General features: G+C 40.8%; 1 protein-coding gene across 1 annotated transcript in view; it reads left to right on the top strand.

Annotated features, from left to right (window-relative positions):
* Positions 1 to 11348: 11348 nt before the first annotated feature.
* LOC142740880 (uncharacterized) overlaps positions 11349 to 25272 on the top strand; it is a 43618-nt gene continuing 29694 nt past the window's right edge. Inside the window, exons 1-5 of the mRNA XM_075850301.1 lie at positions 11349 to 11580; positions 13822 to 13940; positions 16038 to 16098; positions 16563 to 16630; positions 17228 to 17330. Of these exons, the coding sequence (XP_075706416.1) occupies positions 11517 to 11580; positions 13822 to 13940; positions 16038 to 16098; positions 16563 to 16630; positions 17228 to 17330 (415 nt within the window). The 5' untranslated portion in view covers positions 11349 to 11516. The remainder of the gene's footprint in view (positions 11581 to 13821; positions 13941 to 16037; positions 16099 to 16562; positions 16631 to 17227; positions 17331 to 25272) is intronic.

Here is a 25272-nt window from a genome sequence, read left to right as displayed (position 1 = left end):
CTGTCAAGCATGGTGGAGGTAATGTGATGGTCTGGGGTTGCTTTGGTGCTGGTAAAGTGGGAGATTTGTACAAGGTAAAAGGGATTTTGAATAAGGAAGGCTATCACTCCATTTTGCAACCCCATGCCATACCCTGTGGACAGCGCTTGATTGGAGCCAATTTCATCCTACAACAGGACAATGACACAAAGCACACCTCCAAATTATGCAAGAACTATTTAGGGAAGAAGCAGGCAGCTGATATTCTATCTCTAATGGAGTGGCCAGCGCAGTCACCAGATCTCAACCCCATAGAGCTGTTGTGGGAGCAGCTTGACCGTATGGTACGCAAGAGGTGCCCATCAAGCCAATCCAACTTGTGGGAGGGGCTTCTGGAAGCATGGGGTGAAATTTCTCCCGATTACCTCAGCAAATTAACAGCTAGAATGCCAAAGGTCTGCAATGCTGTAATTGCTGCAAAAGGAGCATTCTTTGACTAAAGCAAAGTTTGAAGGAGAAAATTATTATTTCAAATAAAAATCATTATTTCTAACCTTGTCAATGTCTTGACTATATTTTCTAATCATTTTGCAACTCATTTGATAAATATAAGTGTGAGTTTTCATGGAAAACACAAAATTGTCTGGGTGACCCCAAACTTTTGACCGGTAGTGTATGTACCATTACCCAGTGCAATAAGGAACATTTTGAATGTTGTATGGAATAACCATTGATATGCTTCTGGCACACTGCCAGCTTGTAATATTATGTGTAAGGGTCCTTTAAAACCACCAGTTGTGTTCATTGTCAGACTGGCATAAGGTAGAAATCAGTACAGACTGATCTCTAGCACGCATTTGATAATCCGGCATATTGACTTTGAATCTGTCGTAGTATAACATCAGACCGCTGGAAATGAATACCGTTGTAACATAACAATCTGAGTTCAAAGCAAAGAATGAACCACATGTGTCGTAGTAGTATAACTACCTACACAAATTGCAGTGAAGGACATTGGTATTGATGCACACCCAAGGCCCCTAAAGAAATCAGATTACCTGTTCCAGCGATTGCAGAACATACAACTACCCGAGGTAGGTGTGTATGGAAAGGTTTAGACCTGTTTTCAGGGTGGCCAGAAGCCTGACCAGTATCTTCCCCATTGCAGAAGTTGTGTGTAGTGACAGGGGAATCGTTTTTACCCCAAGTATTGAACGGGTGTTTGTACAATGATTAAGATATCAGCAGTTTTCCAGATGTTATCCCAAAGTTAGTTTGTTTAATAATGGTAGTCAGTAAGTGTTGTGGGAATATTAAATACTGAGGTTAAGTTTTATGTAAAGTTCTGGATCAGCGTGCATTAGCATTGGACTATTGGGGGCATGCATCAGTATTATGATTGTGTAAATGATAACTTATCCGTGCAGGTAGATTCCCATTTGAAAATATTTTTGTTGTGAAAGGAAAATTTTAGAGCAGAAATTCTGTGCAGTATATATATAAAAAGAAGAATCAGTTTGTATGTATCACTTCTGGTTACTGCTCAATGTCAATGTTTAATGTAAACATGTTATTTGTTAATGTTTTTCTTCAACTGATTTATCTGATTAAGATCAATTAATAATTATCCGATGAAAAAGATTGTTCTCCACAGGAAGTGACCAACTGGGAGCGAAAGGCGTGAAAAACAGATTCAAACAGAATGTGGACGGATAAAGGAAGGTAAACCGGTAGCATCCAAGGCACTCTTGATGGCACTTGCGTTGATGGTGTGAACTCACATATGCCCCCAAGACTGCAAGTATTTTACAGCTGTTGCTGCTAAATTCTGTTAGAGCTGTTTGATTTGCCTACAGAACAGTCCTGGCAGACCGGTGCCAACCTTATCATACCCGCCTCCCACAAAGAGAAGAGACCTTGGGAGGCTTTCCTAGGTAATACAAGTCAGAGTAAGAATAATGGGTTTGAGACACTTGACAGATAAACATATGGTATCTGTGAATGTTTATGTGGGTTGAAGCTGTTACAGGTAATCAAATCAGAATAAGGTATAAATCCAACTGAAAAGTGTAACACCCAGTCCAAATACAATGTACCCAGTAACTACACATTTTCTAGTTTAAGGGCCTGACATTGTTATTGTATGTACTTAGAACAATTTTTATAGTGTATGCGGATGATGTTATCACTAGATGAACATTTATTTTAATAATTGACAATGCTGGGTCCCCAGCAAGTGCCAGTAAACATGAACTAAAAGACTTTAAGATGATGAACTCCATCACTGAGATGTGACAGGCCCAGCTTGAGCTAATACAATGCGTTTGTCATGAACTGACGGCAGTCTCACAATTCTAAGCAAAGCAGACAAGCAACTTTTCAGAGGAAGAGGACAGATGCGGTAGTCCCAATAAAACTCCACTAATCCGTCTACGTGGAAATGCGCCCCAGGCTCACAGTACAGAGGTGCTGTGTACAGCCCGGTGACGTATACCAAAAGAGACGGTATCTGACAGATGAGAAGGACCAAACCAAGTCCTGATGACATCAGCAAAGTTCAAAGTAAAGCAAAGAGCTGACTGAATCTATCAGCAGTATCCGTTTCTTTTAATAAGTAAGTGACCAGGATGAGGTTAATAAAAATCCCCCACTGGACACCACCGTACAGTGTGACTCCACAATTGTGTGTGTTACCCTAAGGGCTTATTCAGACTAAACGGAATATACGTCCGTGCAATGCGCGTGATTTTCACGCGCGTCGCACGGACCTATATTTTTCTATGGGGCCGTGCAGACAGTTGCGTGATTTTTATGCAGCGTGAGTCCGCTGCGAAAAACTCACGACATGTACGTTCTTTGTGCGTATTTCGCGCATCACGCACCCATTGAAGTCAATGGATGCGTGAAAATCACACGCACCACACGGAAGAACTTCCGTGGGACTCGCGTGATTCGCGCAACAGCTGTCAAACTATGAATGAAAACAGAAAAGCACCACGTGCTTTTCTGTTTACATACATCCAAATGGAGTGTCGTAATGATGGTGGCTGCGCGAAAATCACGCGGCCGCGCATCATACGGGGCTGACACACGGAGCTGTTAAGTACCTTTTGCGCACACAAAACGCCGTGTGAATCCGGCCTAAGGGCGACAGTCAGTGAAGAGCAGAAGACAAAAGAAGAAGAGGAATTGCAATGAACTGATGGGACCCAAAACCTTAGGGGTGATAGCATGAGATTGGTGATAGCATTATTTTATTAGTTGAGGCCCTATTGTCTGAGGTTTATAATTATAATGTGTGTAAATATACCGCTGTACTGCAAATTACAATCTGAGGTGTTTTATCTGGAGGTATGAGGTGAAGGTCACTGGTCACTTATAAGTAAGAAGTACATGGCAGCAATGAGAACCCGGAGGTTATGTTACCTGGGTGTCTTTAGGTTTGTGAAAGATTCTGCCCACGACCTGTTGTATCCGCAGGGGGAAAAGGTCCCATTAGGACATAAGTGACAGTGCAACACAATTAGTTTGGATTATTGCCAATATTAGTAGGTTTAGCAGTAAAGAATGCTCATAATATGAAGAAAGTGGCAGATTTGGCAATGTTACAGAAGATGTGTTTGATGTTTTCAATGCTGCCCAAGGGGGCATGTGCATGTGCCAAGTAGTTGGCCCAGCCTGTTGCCATTATATAGAAATTTTTGGCATTATGCAGGTCAAGTAAGACATAGACAGAGCTGAGAAAATAAAGGAAGCGTTCAGGAATGCCAATTCTAAAGATAATTGGAACCTGGAGTGGCCGGATTGGTTGTCATGGCTCAACCCCTCAAATTGGTTTAAGGGTATTGGGGGATGGATAATGGGTTTTCTCTAGAGTGTCCTGTAGGTTGTTTTATTATGTATTGCATTATATTTGCTTCTAAGCCTCATATTTTGAGGCCTGTCAGAACTTTTAAAATGCTTCGCAGCAAAGGCCCAAATAATTACCCACCAGCCTGGATCCTTTGATCAAGTATATTATATGCGTGAAATGAATATGGGTTAAGGAAGTCCACAAAGGGGGATAAGCCGTCCTTTAACCCCTTCCCGACATGCGCCATACATGTACGGCGCTGTCGGGAGGTGCTTCCCGCAAAGCGCCATACATGTACGGCGCTGTCGGGAGGTGCTTCCCGCAAAGCACCGTATATGTACGGCGCAGTGATGGTGCGGGCTCAGAAGCAGAGCCGGCACCATCACCGCGGGGTGACAGCTGTATTATACAGCTGGCACCCTCCTGTAACTGCCAGGACCGGAGCTACTCTCCGATCCGGCAGATTAACCCCTCAGATGCTGCGCTCAATAGAGCGCAGCATCTGATAGGTTTTCACCCTACCGGCAACCCAGTGATGCAATCGCTGGGTTGCTGTGGCAATCGGACGCCAGAAAATGGCGTCAGAGTCTGCCTTGTACGGGAGACGATGAGGACCCGCCTGCGGCGTGTCCTCATCGGCTTGCTGTCAGTGAATAACTGACAGCTCTAATACACTGCACTACGTATGTAGTGCAGTGTATTAGAGTAGCTATCTGGGCATCAGGCCCTCATGTCCCCTAGTGGGACAAGTCAGAAAAGTAAAAAAAAGATAATAAAAATGTGGTAAAACAATAAAAACACACACATTTCAAATAAAAATAAAGCTAAACTGACTTTTTTCCCATAGTAAGTCTTTTATTATGGGAAAAACCGTAAAAATTAAAAAAAACTATACATAATTGGTATCGCCGCGTCCGTAACGACCCAAACTACAAAACTATTATGTCATTTATCCTGCACGGTGAACGCCGTAAAAAAAAAACCATGAAAAACAAAGCCAGAATCTTTGTTTTTAGGTCACATCTCCTTCCTAAAAATGCTATAAAAAGTGATCAAAAAGTCACATTTACTCCAAAATAGTACTAATAAAAACGACAATCCGTCCTGCAAAATATAATCCCTGACACCGCTTTGTGCACGCAAAAATAAAAAAGTTATGGGTCTTAGAATATGGCGACATAGAAAACAAATGATTTTATAAAAAAAGTGATTTTATTGTTCAAAAGCTGCAATACATAAAAAAAACTATATATAATTGGTATCGCCGCGTCCGTAACGACCCAAACTACAAAATAATTATGTAATTTATCCCGCACGGCGAACACCGTAAAAAAAAACCCATGAAAAACAACGCCAGAATATTTGTTTTTAGGTCACATCTCCTTCCAAAAAATGCTATAAAAAGTGATCAAAAAGTCACATTTACTCCAAAATAGTACTAATAAAAAACGACAATCCGTCCCGCAAAAAATAATCCCTGACACCGCTTTGTGCAGGCAAAAATAATAAAGTTATGGGTCTTAGAATATGGCGACACAGAAAACAAATGATTTTATAAAAAAAGTGATTTTATTGTGCAAAAGCTGCAATACATAAAAAAAACTATATAAATTTGGTATCGCCGTAATCGTATCGACCCGCAGAATAAAGCTAACATGTAATTTAGGGCGCACTGTGGATGCCGATAAAAAAAATAGTAAAAATCTATTCCAGAATTGCTTGTTTTTGGTAATTTCCTTTACCAAAAAATGAAATAAAAAGTGATCAAAAAGTCGTATGTGTTCTAAAATGGTACCAATAAAATCTACAGCCCGTCTCGCAAAAAACCAGCCCGCACACCGCTCAATCAACTGAAAAACAAAAAAGTTACGGCACTAGTAATGCGGTGATGAAAAACCATCTCAATGCGCAGGCCGGAGGGGAATATTCCTTCAGTTTCAGGGCCCTAGTATTTAGGAACTACAAAAGGGAAGGAACATAGCACATCCGCTGAAAGCGAGGGCACCCGTATTATACCAGCGCAAAACTTTCCCAGCAATATTTCCCAAACTACGAAGGAGAAAAAGTCCCCAAAAGGTGCAGAGTTACAAAAGGGGGATAAGAAAGAAAACCGTTTATCAGTGTGACACCGGCCTGTGCATAACGGATCGCTTCACAGCGTAACCCACATCTATGGATAATTGTAATTTTTACCCCATTATTATACCCTCGTATTATGCCCTGATGTACTCCGCACAGATTACATATACCCTGATGTACTCCGCACAGATTAAATATACCCTGATGTACTCCGCACAGATTACATATGCCACCACATTATAAACGGAAATACCAGCAAAACCCCAAACAGAACTATTACCAAGCAAAATCCATGCTCAAAATGGCGGTCTTTTCCTTCTTAGCCCTACAGTGTGCCCAAACAGCAATTTATGGCCACAAGTAAGGCATTACCATACCCGGGATAACCCGCTTAACAATTTATGGGGTAAGATTCTCTAGGCGCACAACATATTGTGCGATGAATAGGCAGATCAGTGGAAAAATTGCAATTTTCACTTTGCACAATCCACTGCGTATTCATTTCTGAAAAACACCTGTGGAGTCTAAATTCTCACTACACCCCTTGATAAATGCCTTTAGGGGTGTAGTTTCTAAAACGGGGTCACTTTTGTTTGGTACATCAGGGGTTTTGCAAATGCAACATGGCGTCCGCAAACCATTCCAGAAAAATCTACGCTCCAAAAGATAAATACCGCTCCTTTTCTTCTGAATGCTCCCATATATGTAAACAGCTGATTATAACCACATATGGGGTGTTACCGTACTCTGGAGAAATTACTTTACAAATGTTGGGGTGCTTTTTCTTCTCTATTCCTTGTAAAAATGAAAAATGTTGATCTAAAACTACATCTTGTTGGAAAAAAAAATTATTTTTCATTTTCATAGCTTAATTCTAATTAATTCAGCAAAAAACCTTTGGGATCAAAATTTTCACTATACCCCTAGATGATTCCTCAGGGGGTGCAGTTTCCCAAATGGAGTCAATTTTGGGGTGTTTCCACTGTACTAGTACTACAGGGGCTCAGCAAATGTGACATGGCGCCCAGACACTATCCAAAATCCAAATGGTGCTAGTTCCATTCTGAGCCCTACCGTGTGTCCAAACAGATGTTTGTGACCACATGTGGGGTATGGTTTTACTCGGGAGAAGTTGCTTTACTAATTTTATGGTGCTTTTTCTCCTTCAGTCCTTGTGGAAATGAAAAAAAAATACCTAAACCTACATTTTATTTGAAAAAATGTAGATTTTCATTTTTACGGCCTACTTCCAATAAGTTCTGTAAAACATCTGTGGGGTCAAACTGCTTACTGTACCCCTAGATAATTTCCTCATGGGGTGTAGTTTCCAAAATGGGGTCACTTGTTGGGGGTTTCCACTGTTTTGTCCCCTAGGGGGCTTTGCAAATGCGACATGGCCTCCGCAAACCATTCCTGCTAAATTTGAGTTCCAAAAGCCAAATGGCGCTCTTTCCATTCTCAGCCTCGCCGTGTCTCCAAACAGCCGTTTATTACTACATGTGGGGTATTGTTTTACTCGGGAGAAATTTCTTTACAAATTTTATGGTGCTTTTTCTCCTTTAGTCCTTGTGGAAATGAAAAAAAATTAGCTAAAGCTACATTTTATTTGAAAAAATGTAGATTTTCATTTTCACAGCCTACTTCCAAAAATGTCTGCAAAAAACCTGTGGGGTCAAAATGCTCACTATACCCCTAGATAATTTCCTCAAGGGGTATAGTTTCCAAAATGGAGTCACTTGTTGGGGGTTTCCACTGTTTTGTCCCCTAGGGGGCTTTGCAAATGTGACATGGCCTCCGCAAACCATTCCTGCTAAATTTGAGCTCCAAGAGCCAAATGGCGCTCTTTCCCTTCTAAGCCCTGTCGTGTGTCCAAACAACCGTTTATTACCACATGTGGTGTATTGTTTTACTCGGGAAAAATTGCTCTACAAATGTTGTGGTGCTTTTTCTACTTTAGTTCTTTTGGAAATGAAAAAAAATTAGCTAAACCTACATTTTATTTGAAAAAATGTAGATTTTCATTTTCATGGCCTAGCTTCAAAAATGTTTGCAAAAAAACTGGCCGGTCAAAATGCTTGCTACACCCCTAGATAAATTCCTCGAGGGGTGTAGTTTCCCAAATGTGGTCACTTTTGGGGGGTTTCCACTGTTTTAGTTACACAAGACCTGTTCAAAGCTGACATGGTGCCTAAAATATATTCTAATAAAAAGGAGACCCAAAATCCACCAGGTGCTCCTTTGCTTCTGAGGCCGGTGCTTCAGTCCATTACCACACTAGAACCACATGTGGGATATTTCCTAAAACTGCAGAACCTGGTCAATAAATATTGAGTTGCATTTCTTGGGTAAAACATTCAGTGGTACAAAAAAAATGGATTCAAAATGAATTTCTGGAAAAAAATAATGAACTTTGTAAATTTCACCTCTACATTGCCTTAATTACTGCGCAATGTCTAAAGGGTTAAGAAACTTTCTAAATGCTGTTTTGAATACTTTGAGGGGTGCAGGTTTTAAAATGGGGTGACTTTTTGGCGGTTTCTAATATCTAAGGACCTCAAAGCCGCTTCACAACTGAACTGGCCCCTGTAAAAATAGCATTTTAAAATTTTCTTGAAAATGTGAGAAATTGCTGCTAAAGTTCTAAGCCTTGTAACGTCCTAGAAAAATAAAATGATGTTCAAAAAACGATGCCAATCTAAAGTAGACATATGGGGGATGTTAGTTAGCAACATTTTTGTGTGGTATAACTGCCTGTCTTACAAGCAGATACATTTAAATTGAGAAAAATGCTAATTTTTGCAATTTTTCGCTAAATTTTGGTGTTTTTCACAATTAAATACTGAATGTATCGGGCAAATTTTGCCAGTAACATAAAGTCCAATGTGTCACGAGAAAACAATCTCAGAATCACTTGGATAAGTAAAAGCATTCCGGAGTTATTACCACATAAAGTGAAACATGTCAGATTTGAAAAATGAGGCTCTGTCAGGAAGGTCAAAAACAGCCAAAGAGGGAAGGGGTTAAGTACCTGGCTTGGATGCAAAATGTCCTCAAATAAACAAAAGGTGGGAAATGTGAAAGTTATTAAAATGTTTAAATGATTACATCTTGCATAGACTCCATTTTGTATGGTGGCGACCATTTTGGATAGTTGGAATCCATCTTGTGGCCTGAAGGAGCCATTTTGAGAATAAAAAGTTATGATTGCTTTAACCAGTTCAGGACTGGGCTATTTTGAGCCTTCAGGACCAGACACCGTTTAGCCATTTTTAGCACGCGTTAGTTAAATGGCGATAACTTTTTTTTTTTTGGGCTAGCAACGTGATTTTTGCGATGTTTTTTCCGTAGACAATGCAGGTTTTTTTTTCTCTTTTTGCTATTTTAGAATTTTTAGGCTTAATGTTTGAAAATAATAGTAAAAAAACTAAGTTTTTTCATTTTCAGCTATTTTTTTTGGTAATAACATAGTTTTACCCAAAATAGACCTTTTATTTGTGATCATCATTGTCTACCGTAAATTTTAATATATTACATGTCTATATTAGTGTCAGTAGGTCAGGGCTAGCGTTACGACAATGATTGGTGTTGGGAAAGTTTTTTTGGGGGTGGGTATTTTATGTGTATTTATTATTCATTTTTTTGCACTTTACTTTACTTTTATTTTTTTATTACTATGTTCTGTCCCTCAAAGGTCAGAAAAGACCTTTGGGGAACTTTATATATTTTTTTCTTTCTTTTACACCATCTTTTTCCACTGTAAAGGTATGTTCACACGGCCTATTTTTGCCCGTTTTTCGGGCTGTAAACGCCCGAAAAATCGGAAGCAGAACACCTCCAAACATCTGCCCATTGAGTTCAATGGGAAAAACGGCGTTCTGTAACTACGGGCCATTTTTTTACGCGGCCGTTTTGAAAAACAGCCGCGTAAACAAACGGCCGCGAATAAGAAGTGCAGGTCACTTCTTGGGACGTTTTTAGAACCGTTTTTCATAGACTATTGAAAACAGCTCCAAAAACGGCCGTAAAAAATGCTGTGAAAAATGTGAGTTGCTCAAAAAACGTCTGAAAATCAGGAGCTGTTTTCCCTTGAAAACAGCTCCGCATTTTCGGACGTTTTTGAGTTTGCGTGTGAACATACCCTAACTGGGGCTGCACAGCAGCCCAAGTTGCAGTCGAAATCAGCCCTCTCATAGTGACTATTGTCACTAATAGGGCTGTGCTGGGTCTAGTTAGACCCAGCAGCAGTCTGCTACCAACGGCACTGGGACCAATAGAGACAGCGGCGCGGCCGATGCCTCTATTTCTATACACAGCGCGTATTGAGCGCTGTTTAAAAGAGATTGGAGAAGACAGAAGCAGCGAAAGCTGCTTCTATCCTCTCCTCAGGGTCCCCGGCAGTCAGCTGCCTAATCGCTCGGACAGCAAGTTATAAACCGCGCCATAAAAAGTCTATGGCGTGGGTTTTAAGGACCCTGACCGCTGGCCGTAAAAACAGCCAGCGGTCGGAAACCAGTTAAAAAGAGAAGGACAATGTTCACCATAAGGGAGGTCAGTCTGACTCTTAGGCTGGGTTCACATGACCTATTTTCAGACGTAAACGAGGCGTATTATGCCTCGTTTTACGTCTGAAAATAGGGCTACAATACGTCGGCAAACATCTGCCCATCCATTTGAATGGGTTTGCCGACGTACTGTGCAGACAACCTGTCATTTACGCGTCGTCGTTTGACAGCTGTCAAACAACGACGCGTAAAAATACAGCCTCGTCAAAAGAAGTGCAGGACACTTCTTTCAGACGTAATTTGAGCCGTTCTTCATTGAACTCAATGAAGCACAGCTCAAAATTTACGGCTGTCAGAGAAGCTTCGCAAAATGCGAGGAGGAGCATTTACGTCTGAAACGAGGCAGCTGGTTTCTCCTGAAAACAGTCTGTCTTTTCAGACGTAAAAGCCTGCTACCGTGTGCACATACCCTTAGCCTTGGAGAAGAGGTTTGTTTAATATAAGGGAAGGGGTAGTCTGACTCCTAGCATCTATGATATATCGATTACCTATGATTTGGAACTAGATAAATCACTGGAGGGCCTGTATCGGTTAACATACCCAATACAAATTTCAGTCTAATATATTTTGGCCCATGATTGCGTTAACACAGACTATGAGTCAAAAGCAAAAAGGTCCCTGCCCTAAAGAGTTTATAATCTAAATGGTCTTAACGCATTAGCATAGAGAGCAAGATATTATCACCCTTCTATGTGCAAAAATAAAATTGCGTTCTTGCATTTTCTGCAAAAAAACAAAACAGAAAACAAAAGACTATACTGCTTAATGTTGAAAGCATTATATGCTGAACTGCTTCTCCTGCTGCTTCATGTATAATCCTTTGTTCTAAAGCAAATGTATTTCAGAACAGAGCATGTCTTCTGCAGATGAGCAGCCATTGGCTGACCAGCATCCAGCTCAGCAGCATCATCCGGCTGTTACTACATGCTCAGCCACAAAATACACACAGCATTTCTGGTGATGTGTTGCATAAACCCCATCACTTTCATGCCCTTCTTGCAAGGATTTTTCGTCTGTCACTGTGTTTTGTGTCTGGTTTAAGGATGGCCGCTGTGAGCCAGTCTCAGCCCCTGCGCCAACCCTGCCTCTATCACTCAAGTAGCAAAGGTAGACAATCTGATTCTAGTTTTAGTGTTTTGTATTTTTCTGCATTTTGATATGTCATGCCATTGTGTCTTCTTTGTTTTTATGAAAAAGCACATTGCGGAATGTTATTGTATTATTAACAATTCATTCCTTGTGTGAACACATTCGGTGGGCAAATATCTTACCTTGGTCATCCTGTATTTAGGGAGGTTTATTCTGGTACCTGCTATGTCATTTATGTTTTGAGACTTGTTTTAGACGATATGTAACTTCTGTACAGTAGTACTTTATTTCTAGTCTAAGTTACCTAAACTTGTTGTCACATGTTTTCAACATTACTTTCCCATAAAAATTTACTTAAGGGGCCTGGTATATACATATATCCTAATTCTTAAAGTAGGTACACCCTCCCTAAACGAAAGGAAGAAGATATTCACAGACACATTGGAGGGAATTCTAAACTAGTATTTTTCACGTAATTTTCACATTACTGTTTTTATTAGCCCAATATTCCTGAGAGTAAGCAATGTAGGTTCCCTGAACAGCGTGTGCCTCAATCTCTCTAAACAGTGCATGCCTCAGCTTCAAGTGCTCCCTTAAAGGGATTTTCCCACCATTAAATGTGATAATACAGTATTTTACTAGGATATGCCATAACGTCCTAATCAGTGGGGGGTACAACTGTTGGAACCCTTACACCAGTTGCACACGACCGAGTGTCGGCTGCATTTCCCGGTTCAACCACAGTACAGGTGAACGGGACTCCTGACATCATAGACATTTTATGATGCTAGGAGTTTCTGCCTCCCCACGGAACTGCTGTTCCGTACTGAACAAAATGATACAGTACGGAACAGAAGTTACGTGGGGAGGAAGAGACCCCTAGCATCATAAAATGTCTATGATGCCAGGAGTCCCGTTCAACTTTACCGTGGTCTGGCTGGGAAATGCAGCTGACACTCGGACCGTTTTTCTCGGCCCGAACTCGGTTGTGTGCAAGAGGTGTTACTAACCCTCAGAATGAAGGTGCCGTAAAAGGTGCAGGTACTGCACAGCAGTGGTTCTGATCGTTTATTTAAAAAAATAGGTGAAATTATGCAAATATACACCTGCTCAACTAAATTAGGCACAAGTAACTCCAACTATCTCCTTTACTTAGAGTCCTCTTACATGGCCCGATATGGGCTGTGCAAACGAGCGCCGATCAACTAGACAGCTTGTTGAATGGCACTCGTTTTCTTCTTTCACAAAAATCAATGTTTTGGGACGAGCGATCATTACTAGGAGCGCTTGTCCCCATACATTTCTATCATGTCGGCAAAAACATCTCCCTGATTACACAGGGGGATGTGCTGCCGACAACTATAATATTTCATGCAGCATAAACGAGCATTTGCTTGTTCATCGACAGATCGTTGCCCTGTTTACACAGGGCAATAATCATGAACAAGCCTTAGAGGATAGGTGTATACACCACAGACATAGGCCCTTGTGTGCTATGAGTCCCAGGAAATATATGGAAAATAGTCGAAAGACAGGGACAGCACTCAAGGGTTGTTTGACGCAATTACTGTTTTTTATTATCGGTAGGTGCATACATGTTCCTGCATTGCCTGCAAGTCCTAAAGAAGAGTATCATTACACTCAAAACGTTGCCTAATAATTTCCTGTGCACCTTCTAGAATTGGCGGTGTGTTATATTCATTTAAAAAAACCAAAAAAAACACCTATTGCATCAAACAATACTTTCTCAAGTGCTTTCTCTGCTTTAGAGGGTCCCCTAAAAAGGGCACCAAAAAATCACTAGGATGTGCCATTGTCCACCCATTTTGTGCAGGAAAGTGGGGGTGGCTCACGTTGGAGGTATTTATCTTCCCCAAAGGAGGTACACTGCTATTTTGGCAAGGAAGAGGGTAACTAGCCCAGGGGTCTCCTACAAGTGCTGGCAGATGTAAGGGGAGAATAATAGATGAACACGTTAGTCCCAGGAAGTTGGGGGTATTGCTTCTTCTTTTCTTTCTATGCCCTTATAAGACACATTGCTACAATGCTTGTAATCACCTTTGTACGACAGCACACACGTCCATGTCCAATACAAAAATATGTATTTTATTGTCCAAATACCACTACAAATGCAATGTTTTGGCCCATAATAGTAGTGAGGCTTTTCTCGGGTTATTGCTGCAATACTATTAAAATATGGTTTGAATTCTGGGTGTAAATAAAGTTGCTTTGTTTTAACAATCTTTTTGTTTTTTATAGTCATTGTCAATGTGAAGAAACCTTTGCAGCCAATACAAATGAGTTGTAAGCAGGTGGCACTGGAAATGTTTACACTGTGTTCACAGCTTGATATACTGATCAGGGGAGAGGTGCAGCATGTAAGTAGGGTTCACATTAACTTCTTAGAATGGAAACAATAATCTTTAAAAATGTAGTAATTTTTCCCGAATGCATTGACAAAAGTACTTTTAGGCTATTTTCAAACTGTTCTAGCAGATCCTTAGATTTGTTTTTTATCACTAATAAGTGGCAGGAAATAAAACTGATGACATTTCTATTTACTTCCTGCAAGATTTTTCTCTGGATTCCTATCTATCACAATCCATTGATAAAAATGTAGATACCTTCTTATTGCCTCTTTCAAGAGCAGAGCTGGGGAACATGTTCCCCCGGGTACAGGGTGCTGGTGGGGGCAACAAGCCACTCTGCCTTGCCCAGAATATACAGATCAACCATAAGATCAAAACTACTGACAGGTGAAGTGGGTAACATTGATTATCTGGAATATATCAGGCAGCACGTGAACAGTCCGATCTTGAAGTTGATGTGTTAGAAGCAGAAAAAATTGGCAAGCGTAAAGATCTAACTGACTTTTACAAGGGCCAATGCTGCGGAAAGCACCTACAATGGGCACATGAGCATCAGGACTGGACCATGGAGCAATGGAAGAAGGTGGCCTGGTCTGATGAATCGTGTTTTACTTTTACACCCTGTGGATGGCCGGGTGCCTGTGCATTGCTTACCTGGGGAAGACATGGCCACAGGATGCACTGTGGGAAGAAGGCAATCTGGCAGAGGCAATGTGATGGTCTGGGCAATGTTTTGCTGGGAAACCTTGAGTCCTGGCATTCAGGTGGGTGTTACTTTGACACATTCCACTATCTAAACTTTGTTGCAGACCAAGTACTCCCCTTCACGGCAACGGTATTCCCTAATGGCAGTGGACTCTTTCATCAGGTTAATTCACCTTGCCACACTGAAAAAAATGTTCAGGAATGGTTTAAAGAACATAATAAAGAGTTCAATGTGTTGAATTGGCCTTCAAATTCCCCAGATCTCAATCCAATCGAGCATCGACTTGATGTGCTTTATAAACAAGTCCGATCCATGGAGGCCCCAGCTCGCAACTTAAAGGATTTAAAGGCTATGCTGCTAACGTCTTAATGCCACATACCACAGGACACCTTCAAAGGTTTTTTACCAGATATCTTAGAGTTCAATGCCCCAGATCTCAACTCCATGAGCAATCACCATCCGTGGGATGTTCTTCTAGCATCTTGGATATCACATGACACATTCAGAAATCTTGTGGAGTCCATGTCTTGATGGATCAAAGCTGTTTTGGCGGCATGAGGGGGGACCTACAGAATATTAGGCAGGTGGTTTTAATGCAATGGCTGATCAATGTATGCAGATACAGGACTAGAGCAACAAACTGAATCTTTCTAATATTGACTAAGATGGAGCATGCCGTGGGGTACAATATGAGCCCATAGGAGGCTCATATTATAGATGTATACAACATACTACAACAAGAACTTGTGCATAATGCCTAAATCTGGATACGTTTTATAATGAATTTTATTTACAAATTGAATCTCTAAGACAGGATTTTGTGATAGTTGCTGTATGGACAGTGAAGCCAAGAATAAAGCTGTTTCATATTCCGCTTTATGGGCAGGCAAGCAACGATGTGTCCATACAGTAATACACCTCACAATGTTAGCTTCAGGAATTTATTTATATACAAAGTACATTGCAAAGTTCAGCATTGTTGTTAGTTTCAATTAACAATGGAAGAATAAAAACATTTGTAACTTGAAGCTCCTGGGCTCCAATGTAAAATCTGTTCCTCGGCCCAAACTACTACACTTCATTTAGAGTACTTCATATGGGCCAGAGAAACTTTTTGGGCCCAGTTTGACTGCATGGCTCGGGTGTAACTGCTACCTCTGCGCCTCCTATATTTTCACCCCTGCTTGTAGTCTATCTATCTATCTATCTATCTATCTATCTATCTATCTATCTATCTATCGAAAATCCCTGCCTGGAGTAGAGCTGGGGTGTGCAGAACCACTGTTCTAATGCTTGTAAATCAAATATGTTGTTCAAATATGTTGTTCATAAAAGGACACAGCTCTACAATTGCTGCTTGTAATTTTATTCTAAATGAAACAATATAATCTTTTCAATAGTTACAGGAGCAAGTTGTGGACGATACAAACTTTGGAGAATCTGACATATTTCCCACGTTAGGTGAGATCTGCGATAAGAAAATGACAATTTTTTTGTCCAAATATTTTTCTGATCTTGTTCACATATGACATCTGTGTGACATTTAACACATTAAAATTAAATTGTCAAATTTGACTTAAAATGTGATATTTACTGCTTATATTTTGGTATGATGACTTATATGCATTTAAGGCTATGTTCGCATCTGCGTCACATATTGTGTTCAATTTATCAGGAGAAATAGCACAGCGTGCAGCACTATTTTTCCCGTCACAACAACAGACACCTCGGCAGAACTATTATAAGTCAATGGGGTCTGTCGGGCACTGCTGTCATCTGTCATGCAACAGAACCGGCAATGTGCCGTGGCTTCTGTTATAAAGGGAAGCCACGGCGCAGATGAGAACAGTGCCTTAGACATACGAAACAAAGGCAGAAGAAAATGTATAATACAAATAGACTTAAACATTTTACTTCAAACTTAGGTTCAGAAGTTGTGGAGCTAATGAAGGATTGTTTAAGTCACTTACCAGAGCCAGCACCATGCCTAGAGGTAAATATCACAATAATACGATGTAATATAATTCTAAAACATATGTTCTCTTTTGATCGCCATTTTATAGATTGCATATAGAGTAAATCTACATAAAAACTTGAGTATCCTTATAAACACTTTGTGTTACTTATCTTGTACTGCTCCTGAGTTTTATAGCCTGTATTATAGTCCAGAGTTGCATTTACAATTATGTAGGCTTCAGAGCCGAAAACTCCCAGAATTCCTTGCTGGCTCAATGTCTGCATAGATGTTGTTCTTGGAATTTGCATTCTGTGAAATGTATTCTTTAAACTTTACAGTAATCTGATGTAGGAAAAAAATAACTCTTCAAAATGTCCTACCTTCATTATAGGAGCTCAGCTGAATTATTAATACAGCTCTGGATAATAACACAGATTGCAACATATGACTAGTGCAAAATAATTAATGCAAGGTATGACCAAATCCCCAAAATCTGATCTAGGATAAAAAAAATTACAATTAATTGTCATGATTATATACACCAATGACAAATATTGTCTGTATTAATTATTTCAATATAATATTAATTATATTTCTACTACCATGGAATGACTACTTTTTTTTTTCCTGCAGGACTATCTTGACACTTCAGGGTTATCTGTCCTCTTCCCAAGGGTTGAGATATACATTATACATGAGAGACCTGTTGATATTTTAGAGAGACCTCCAATGGATGGTAAGAGTTCTGGAGCGAGAATGTCTACCTATTACAGATTACAGGCCTTGCTTTTTTTTTACTACATGTTTATTAAAAATATGAAAGTATAAAAAATACACTATATAGACAAAAGTATTGGGACATGCCTCTTAACCCCTTTCCGCTTTGGCCACTTTTGACCTTCCTGACAGAGCCTCATTTTTTAAATCTGACATGTTTCACTTTATGTGGTAATAACTTCAGAATGCTTTTACCTATCGATTTATCGAATTAGGGAACCAGGAAAGGGAGGGCCCAAACATATCTGCTGGTAACGAGGGTACCCGCATTATATCAGGACAACACTTCCCAGCAAAATTCCCCCAACTGCAAAGGTGTAGAGTGTGGACCAAAAGAGGGATAAGGAAGGACATTTATCAGTGCGACACCGGCCTGTGCAGAAAAGATTGCTTCACAGCATAACAAATATCTATGGATTATTTTATTGTTTTTTTTAACCCCATTATTATACCAGATGACTATGCCCCTGATGTAATCTGCCCAGTTTACATGTGCCCCCACATATTAACTGGATTGGTTTCTGGTCGCTATGGAGCATTTGCAAAGCCCCTGTTGGACCAAAACAGTGGAAACCCCACAGAAGTGACCCCATTTTGGAAACACAAGGTATTCACCTAGGGGTGTAGTGAGCATGTTGACCCCACAGGTGTTTTGCAGACATTAGTGTGCACTCGATGTTGCAGAGTGAAAATTGGATTTTTTTCATATATATGCCAATATGTGGTACACAGCTTGTGCAACCATAACAAGACAGCTCTCTAATTATTATGCTGTGTTTCCCGGTTTTAGAATCACCCTACATGGGGCACTAATCTTTTGCCTGGACATTCGACAGGGCTCAGGAGTGAAAGAGTACCATGCGAATTTGAGGCCTAATTTGGCGACTTACAAAGTATTGGTTAACAATTGCAGTGCTCTGATGTGAAATAATAAAAGAAACCCCTGAAAAGTGACCCCATTTTGTAAACTACACCCCTAAAGGCATTTTTTTAATGGGTGTAGTGAGCATTTTCATCCACAGGTCTTTTCCATAAATTATTGCGCTGCGGATGGTGCAAAGTAAAAATTGCTATTTTTCCCCAGATATGCCATTTCAGTGGCAAATATGTCATGCCCAGATTATGCCACTGAAGACACACCCCCAAAAAGTATTAAAAGAGTTCTCCCGGGTATGGCGATGCCATATATGTGGAAGTAAACTGCTGTATGAGCACACTGTAGGGCTCAGAAGGAAGGGAGCACCATTTGGCTTTTGAAGCGTAAATTTTGCTTGGTAGTAGTTTTGTTTGGAGTTTTACTGGTATTTCAGTTTATAATGTGGGGGCACATGTAAACTGGGCAGATTACATCAGGGGCATAGTCATCTGGTATAATAATGGGGTTAAAAAAAACAATAAAATAATCCATAGATATTTGTTATGCTGTGAAGCAATCCTTTCTGCACAGGCCGGTGTCGCACTGATAAATGTCCTTCCTTATCCCTCTTTTGGTCCACACTATACACCTTTGCAGTTGGAGGAATTTTGCTGGGAAGTGTTGTCCTGGTATAATGCGGGCACCCTCGTTACCAGCAGATATGTTTGGACCCTCCCCTTCCTGGTTCCCTAATTTTAGGGCCTCGATAAATCGTCTCTTGAAACAGAAGAAATGTTCCCCTCAGGCCTGCACAACCACATATTTTTATTTCCTGACTTATTGGAGCCTTAACTAATTATATTAATTCATAGACGTAGTGGTATGTAGAGGGCTGTATTTTTGCGGAACGCGCTGTAGTTATTATTGGTACCATTTTGGACTTTTTTATTACATCAGGGGCATAGTCATCTGGTATAATAATGGGGTAAAAAAAACAATAAAATAATCCATAGATATTTGTTACGCTGTGAAGCAATCCTTTCTGCACAGGCCGGTGTCACACTGATAAATGTCCTTCCTTATTCCTCTTTTGGTCCACACTCTACACCTTTGCAGTCGGGGGAATTTTGCTGGGAAGTGTTGTCCTGGTATAATGCGGGCACCCTCTATACCAGCAGATATGTTTGTGCCCTCACCTTCCTGGTTCCCTAATTTTAGGGCCTCGATAAATCGTCTCTTGAAACAGAAGAAATGTTCCCCTCGGGCCTGCACAACTGCATATTTTTATTTCCTAACTTATTGGAGCCTTAACTAATTTTATTAATTCATAGACGTAGTGGTATGTAGAGGGCTGTATTTTTGCGGAACGCGCTGTAGTTATTATTGGTACCATTTTGAACTTTTTGATCACTTTTTATCCTATTTTTTGGGAGGCAAGGTGACCAAAAAACAGCAATCCTGGCATTTTTTAGTTTTTTTTTATACAGCGATCACCATGTGTTATTATTACATATTAGCTTTACTCTGCGGGTCAGTACGATTCCGGCGATACCTAATTTATAGCATTTTTTTATGTTTTACAACTTTTTGCACAACAAAATTACTTTTGTCTAAAAGAATGTATTTTTTCTGTCGCCATGTTGTGTGAACCATATCGTTTTAATTTTTTCGTCGACTGAGCTGTATGAGGGCTTATTTTTCTGGGATGATCTATAGTTTTCATAGGTACCATTTTTGGATACATGCGACTTTTTGATCACTTTTTATTTCACTTTTTGTAGGGCAAAGTGACCAAAAAATAGAAATTCCTAATCGGCTTCCATAATGGCAGAGCAGGAGGCCATTGTTAGGTCTCCTGTTGCCATAGTAGTAGTCGGCAGCCCTGCAGTTGCAGGGCAGGGCTGCCGACCTGCTGACAACCACAAAGATGCAGCGATCGATGCATCTAAGGGGTTAATTGTAGGGATACAGCAGACATCCATCGCTGATGACACCGGCTTATCTCCCGAGGCGGTGCTGATGGCTACGGAAGCCTTTTAGGCCCCGCCTCCGGGTGGGGGCTCAAAGTTTTCTGTACTACGCAAATTGGGAGGCCACTATTAGGCCTCCAGTTACCATTGCAGCCACCGACACCCCGGCAATTTAATTGTTTGGGTGCTTATGAGCTGCAAACACCTTAAATGCAGCGATCGGTTTTGACCGCTGCATTTAAGCGGTTAATGGCGGGGATCAAAGCTAACTTTGGTCCCCGCCATTAAAGCAGGGTGTCAGCTGTAAGATACAGCTGACATCCAGGGATGATGGCACCAACTCAGCTTCTGAGTCGGTGCCATCCATTTGTCGTAAGTATACAACATTTTGCGGGAAGCACTGGCTTTCCATGACGTATATTTACGACAAATGTCGGGAAGGGGTTAATTATAGAATTCAGGTGTTTCAATCCATCCTATTGCCAAAGGTGTATGAAATCAAGCACCTAGCCATGCAGTCTGCCTTTACAAACATTTGTGAAAAAGTGGGTCATTCTAAGGAGAACACTGAATTCCAGCGTGGTACTTCAATGGGATACCACTGCTACAAAGTCTGTTAGTGAAATTTCTGCCCTCCTAGATATTTCAAGATTAAATGTGAGTGGTATTATTGCAAAGTGGATACGTCTAGGAACCAAAGAAACTCAGCCACAAAGCAGTAGACCTCATTGAGTGCTGAGACGCATAGTGCATTAAAGTCGCCAACGCTCTGCTGACTAGATAACTGCAGAGTTCCAATCCTCCTCTGGAATTAACATCCGCACAAAATCTGTGCCCCTGTAGCTTCATGGCATCACTGGACTTTGGAGAAATGAAAATGTGTTTTGTGGAATGAGGAATCACGCTTCTCTATCTGGCAGTCCAATGGATGAGTTTGGGTTTGGTGAATACCAGGAAAACTAAACCTGCCTGACTGCATTGTGCCAACTGTAAAGTTTGGTGGAGGAGGGATAATGCTATGGGGTTGTTTTTCAGGGGTTGACTTAGACCCCTTAGTTCTAGTGTAGGGAAATCTTAATGCTTCAAGAGGCTCTGTCACCACATTATAAGTGCCCTATCTCCTACATAAGGAGATGGGCGCTATAATGTAGGCAACAGCAGTGATTTTTATTTAGCAAAATTATCTATTTTTACCACGTTATTAGCGATTTTAGCTTTATGCTAATGACTTTCTTAATGCCCAAGTGGGTGTGTTTTTACTATTGACCAAGTGGGCGTTGTAAAGAGGAGTGTATGACGCTGACCAATCAGTGACCAATCAGCGTCATACACTTCTCTCCATTCATTTACTCAGCGCATAGTGACACTGCGTTGTTCACTTTGTGCTGTCTTATACTGACACATTAACGTTACTGAAGTGTCTTGACAGCGAATAGACATTCCTTCCAGCCAGGACGGGCTGTCTATTCACAATCCCGACACTTCAGTAACGTTTGTGTGGTACTTACAGCAGAGCAAGCATAATCTCGCTGTAACCTGTCATTTTTTATTAAACACTCCAAAAACTTTTTCCCTTAAAAATATGCTTTATTAAGAAAAATTATAGTACACATAATAGGAATTGCAGAATGCTTAATGATCCATACTATAACAATAATGCGTTACTTATGCCCATGGTAAACGTTGTAAAAAAAAAAAGCTAAACCATAAGGCTGGGTTCACACGACCATGTTACGTCCGTAATTCGGGCATTTTACGCCTCGAATTACTCCTGAAAAAACAGCTCCATTATGCCTACAAACATCTGCCCATTGCTTTCAATGGGTTTTACGATGTTCTGTTCCCACGAGGTGTAATTTTACGCGTCGCTGTCAAAAGACAGCGCGTAAAAAGACGCCCACGTCAAATAAGTGCATACCAATTCTTGGGACGTTTTTGGAGCTGTTTTTCATTGACTCCATTGAAAAACAGCTCCAATAACGTCCGTAAAATACGCCGCGAAAAACGTGAGTGGTTACAAAAACGTCTGAAAATCAGGAGCTGTTTTCTGGCGAAAACAGCTCCGTAATTTCAGACATATTTTGCTACTGCGTGTGAACATACCCTTATTTACATACCTTTCCTAAAGTTTTAACCCGTTAGTGACCGACCCATCGTGTTTCTACGTCGGTCACTAACGGGCTTTATTCCGATGCCATAGACTTTTACGTCGCGGCATCGGAATAAAATAGCGCCGCCGGGGGGAGGTTTAGCTCAGTGCTCTCAGCTGCCGGAGGTAGCTGAGGGCTTGGAGCAGTGACTGGGGACCGCTGTTTGCGGCCCCCATACCGGCGAACGTATTCCGCCGTTACAATAAATATGCCTCAGCAAATTATGATTTTATCTCCTCTCACCATGTATGTTTGGTGAGAGGAGATAAAAAAACTGCTTCTTAGGCCCCCTGCTGCCTCCGATCGTGTCCCCCGTCGTCCCCCCGTGCCCCCCCCCGTCCCTAACTGCCGGGAAAAAAAAGAAAATGGCGCACGCATGCGCAGTGAGTCTAAGGCAGCTATTCTGCCTGTAAATAGAAACTGATCAGGGACCCTGATAATTGGTACCTGATCAGATGGTCACTGTGATATACCTATCACAGAGACCATAGTCCCATAGTTACACAATACAGCACAAGATTTGTGCTCTTTCCCTCCCTCCTCTCACTGTAGTTGATCTGTGAGAGGAGAGAGAGAAATACTATAGAAATCTTGTGCTGTATTATACTGTGAAATACACCACATACGTACTCGCCAGTGTTCCGATATTGTCCGTAATCATGCCAGATTACCCGTAATCACGCCAGATTACCGGTAATCTCCGTAATTCTTTTTTTTTTCGCTGAATTAGTTTTAGTTGCTGTAATTAACTGCGGTTTACCGTATTTTTTTATTTTTTTACGTTAGTGTTGTGTCTATATTATATAAAAAAAAAAAATACAAAAAAAATGTAAAATACAAAAAAAAAAAAATTTACTTGTTAGTTTAGTGTTAGAAAATAATGAATCGCAGAAGCCGCAGGATGTTCTCTGCAGAGCAGGCATACGGCATGCTGTGCTCTAGCGGTTCCGGCAGTGATACGGACACTGCGTCAGAAGCAGAACTTGGCTCAGAAAGCGACACAAGTTCTGCTTCTGCCACTGGACCCCTCCAGCCCTATGGTGGTGGACACAGCGGTCACCGGTGAAGCGTCAGGAGCCGGGCCTAGTACTGCAGTCCCTCCCGCAATGTGGGATCCTGCAGTTTCTTTCTCCCCCCAAATTCCGCCATTTACAGCGACCCCAGGCATCAACTCTGATGTCACAAATTTTACCCCCTATAATTTTTTTAATTTGTTTATAGGCGATCAGGTCCTGGAACTAATCGTCCAGCAGACGAATTTATACGCCAGGCAATTTTTCACCCAAAATCCCAGTTCTTACTATTCCAGAGGATGGATCCCCACAACCGTCTGTGAAATGAAAATTTTTTGGGGAATTACCCTAAATATGGGGATAGTAAAAAAAACGTCTATCCGCTCCTACTGGGCTACCAGCGCTATCCACAGCACCCCTGTATTTGCTGCTGTCATGACCCGAACGCGCTATGAGACGCTAATGCGTTTCATGCACTTCTCGGACAACTCCCAAATCCCCCCAAGAAGTGACAAAAACCTATAGTTCGGAGTCTGACACACCAAAATAACTTTAAAATAGAAAATTTATTGAATACATCTAAAAAATGCCACAAAAGTTAAAACAGAGATGATATCCACAGTACAGAAAGACAACCAGATTAATTGTATATAATAATTCCAGATATATGGGTAAAGGGCAACACTGTTCAAATACAGGAATACATCCACAGTGGGTTACAATTGTGTAAAGTAATATACATGCTCTAATACATTAACCAGCAAAATAGGCTATTCAGCAAACAGGGCAAATCTCCCACGTATGTATCTCTCTCACATCTTTAAAGTATAAATTAAATAAACATCAATGAATGAGTGTACAAAAGTATAAATACCCCTGAATAAAGCCAGATACAAAAAATCAGTAGAAAAAACAGTAGAAATACTAGTACCATGCACAAGTAAAATACATGGCTCTATTTAAACAAACACATGAAATCGGAGCAGGGCAATAGCTATAATGTCCGCCCCATTTGCAGACACTCAAACACCCATTAGGTTAAATGTGATAGAAAGAAACTTTTTGCTGGAACACAGGCATATGCTGGAAGCGGAGTTCATACCCATAGTTTACTTGTGCATGGTACTAGTATTTCTACAGTTTTTTTCTACTGATTTTTTGTATCTGGCTTTATTCAGGGGTATTTATACTTTTGTACACTCATTCATTGATGTTTATTTAATTTATACTTTAAAGATGTGAGAGAGATACATACGTGGGAGATTTGCCCTGTTTGCTGAATAGCCTATTTTGCTGGTTAATGTATTAGAACATGTATATTACTTTACACAATTGTAACCCACTGTGGATGTATTCCTGTATTTGAACAGTGTTGCCCTTTACCCATATATCTGGAATTATTATATACAATTAATCTGGTTGTCTTTCTGTACTGTGGATATCATCTCTGTTTTAACTTTTGTGGCATTTTTTAGATGTATTCAATAAAATTTCTATTTTAAAGTTATTTTGGTGTGTCAGACTCCAAACTATAGGTTTTTGTTACTAATCAGCGGGTTCACCGTTATTACCATGCGTCTTTCCCCATAAATTATTATGTTAGAAGTCCGATTTTTGACTACAATAAATGTATCAGGGGAACTTTTTCCGTGGTGTTCTTCATGTAGGTATACTACTCCCCCCAAGAAGTGACCCAGGCCATGATCGCCTCAACAAGTTGAGACCCCTCATCTCCCTCCTATCTGAGTCTTTTACACCCCAGGCCAAAAAATAGCGGTAGACGAGTCCCTTATGGCCTTCAAGGGCCGTCTATCGTTTCGCCAATATATCCCCTCCAAAAGAGCCCGATACGGAGTGAAACTCTATAAGGTGTGCGAGAGCACAACGGGCTACACCTGTGCCTTTTTTATAT

Source organism: Rhinoderma darwinii, chromosome 2 (genome assembly GCF_050947455.1).
Source record: "Rhinoderma darwinii isolate aRhiDar2 chromosome 2, aRhiDar2.hap1, whole genome shotgun sequence".
Classification (NCBI taxonomy): domain Eukaryota; kingdom Metazoa; phylum Chordata; class Amphibia; order Anura; family Rhinodermatidae; genus Rhinoderma; species Rhinoderma darwinii.
Note: the sequence above shows the minus strand (reverse complement) of the source record. Positions and strands in the feature narration are given on the sequence as shown.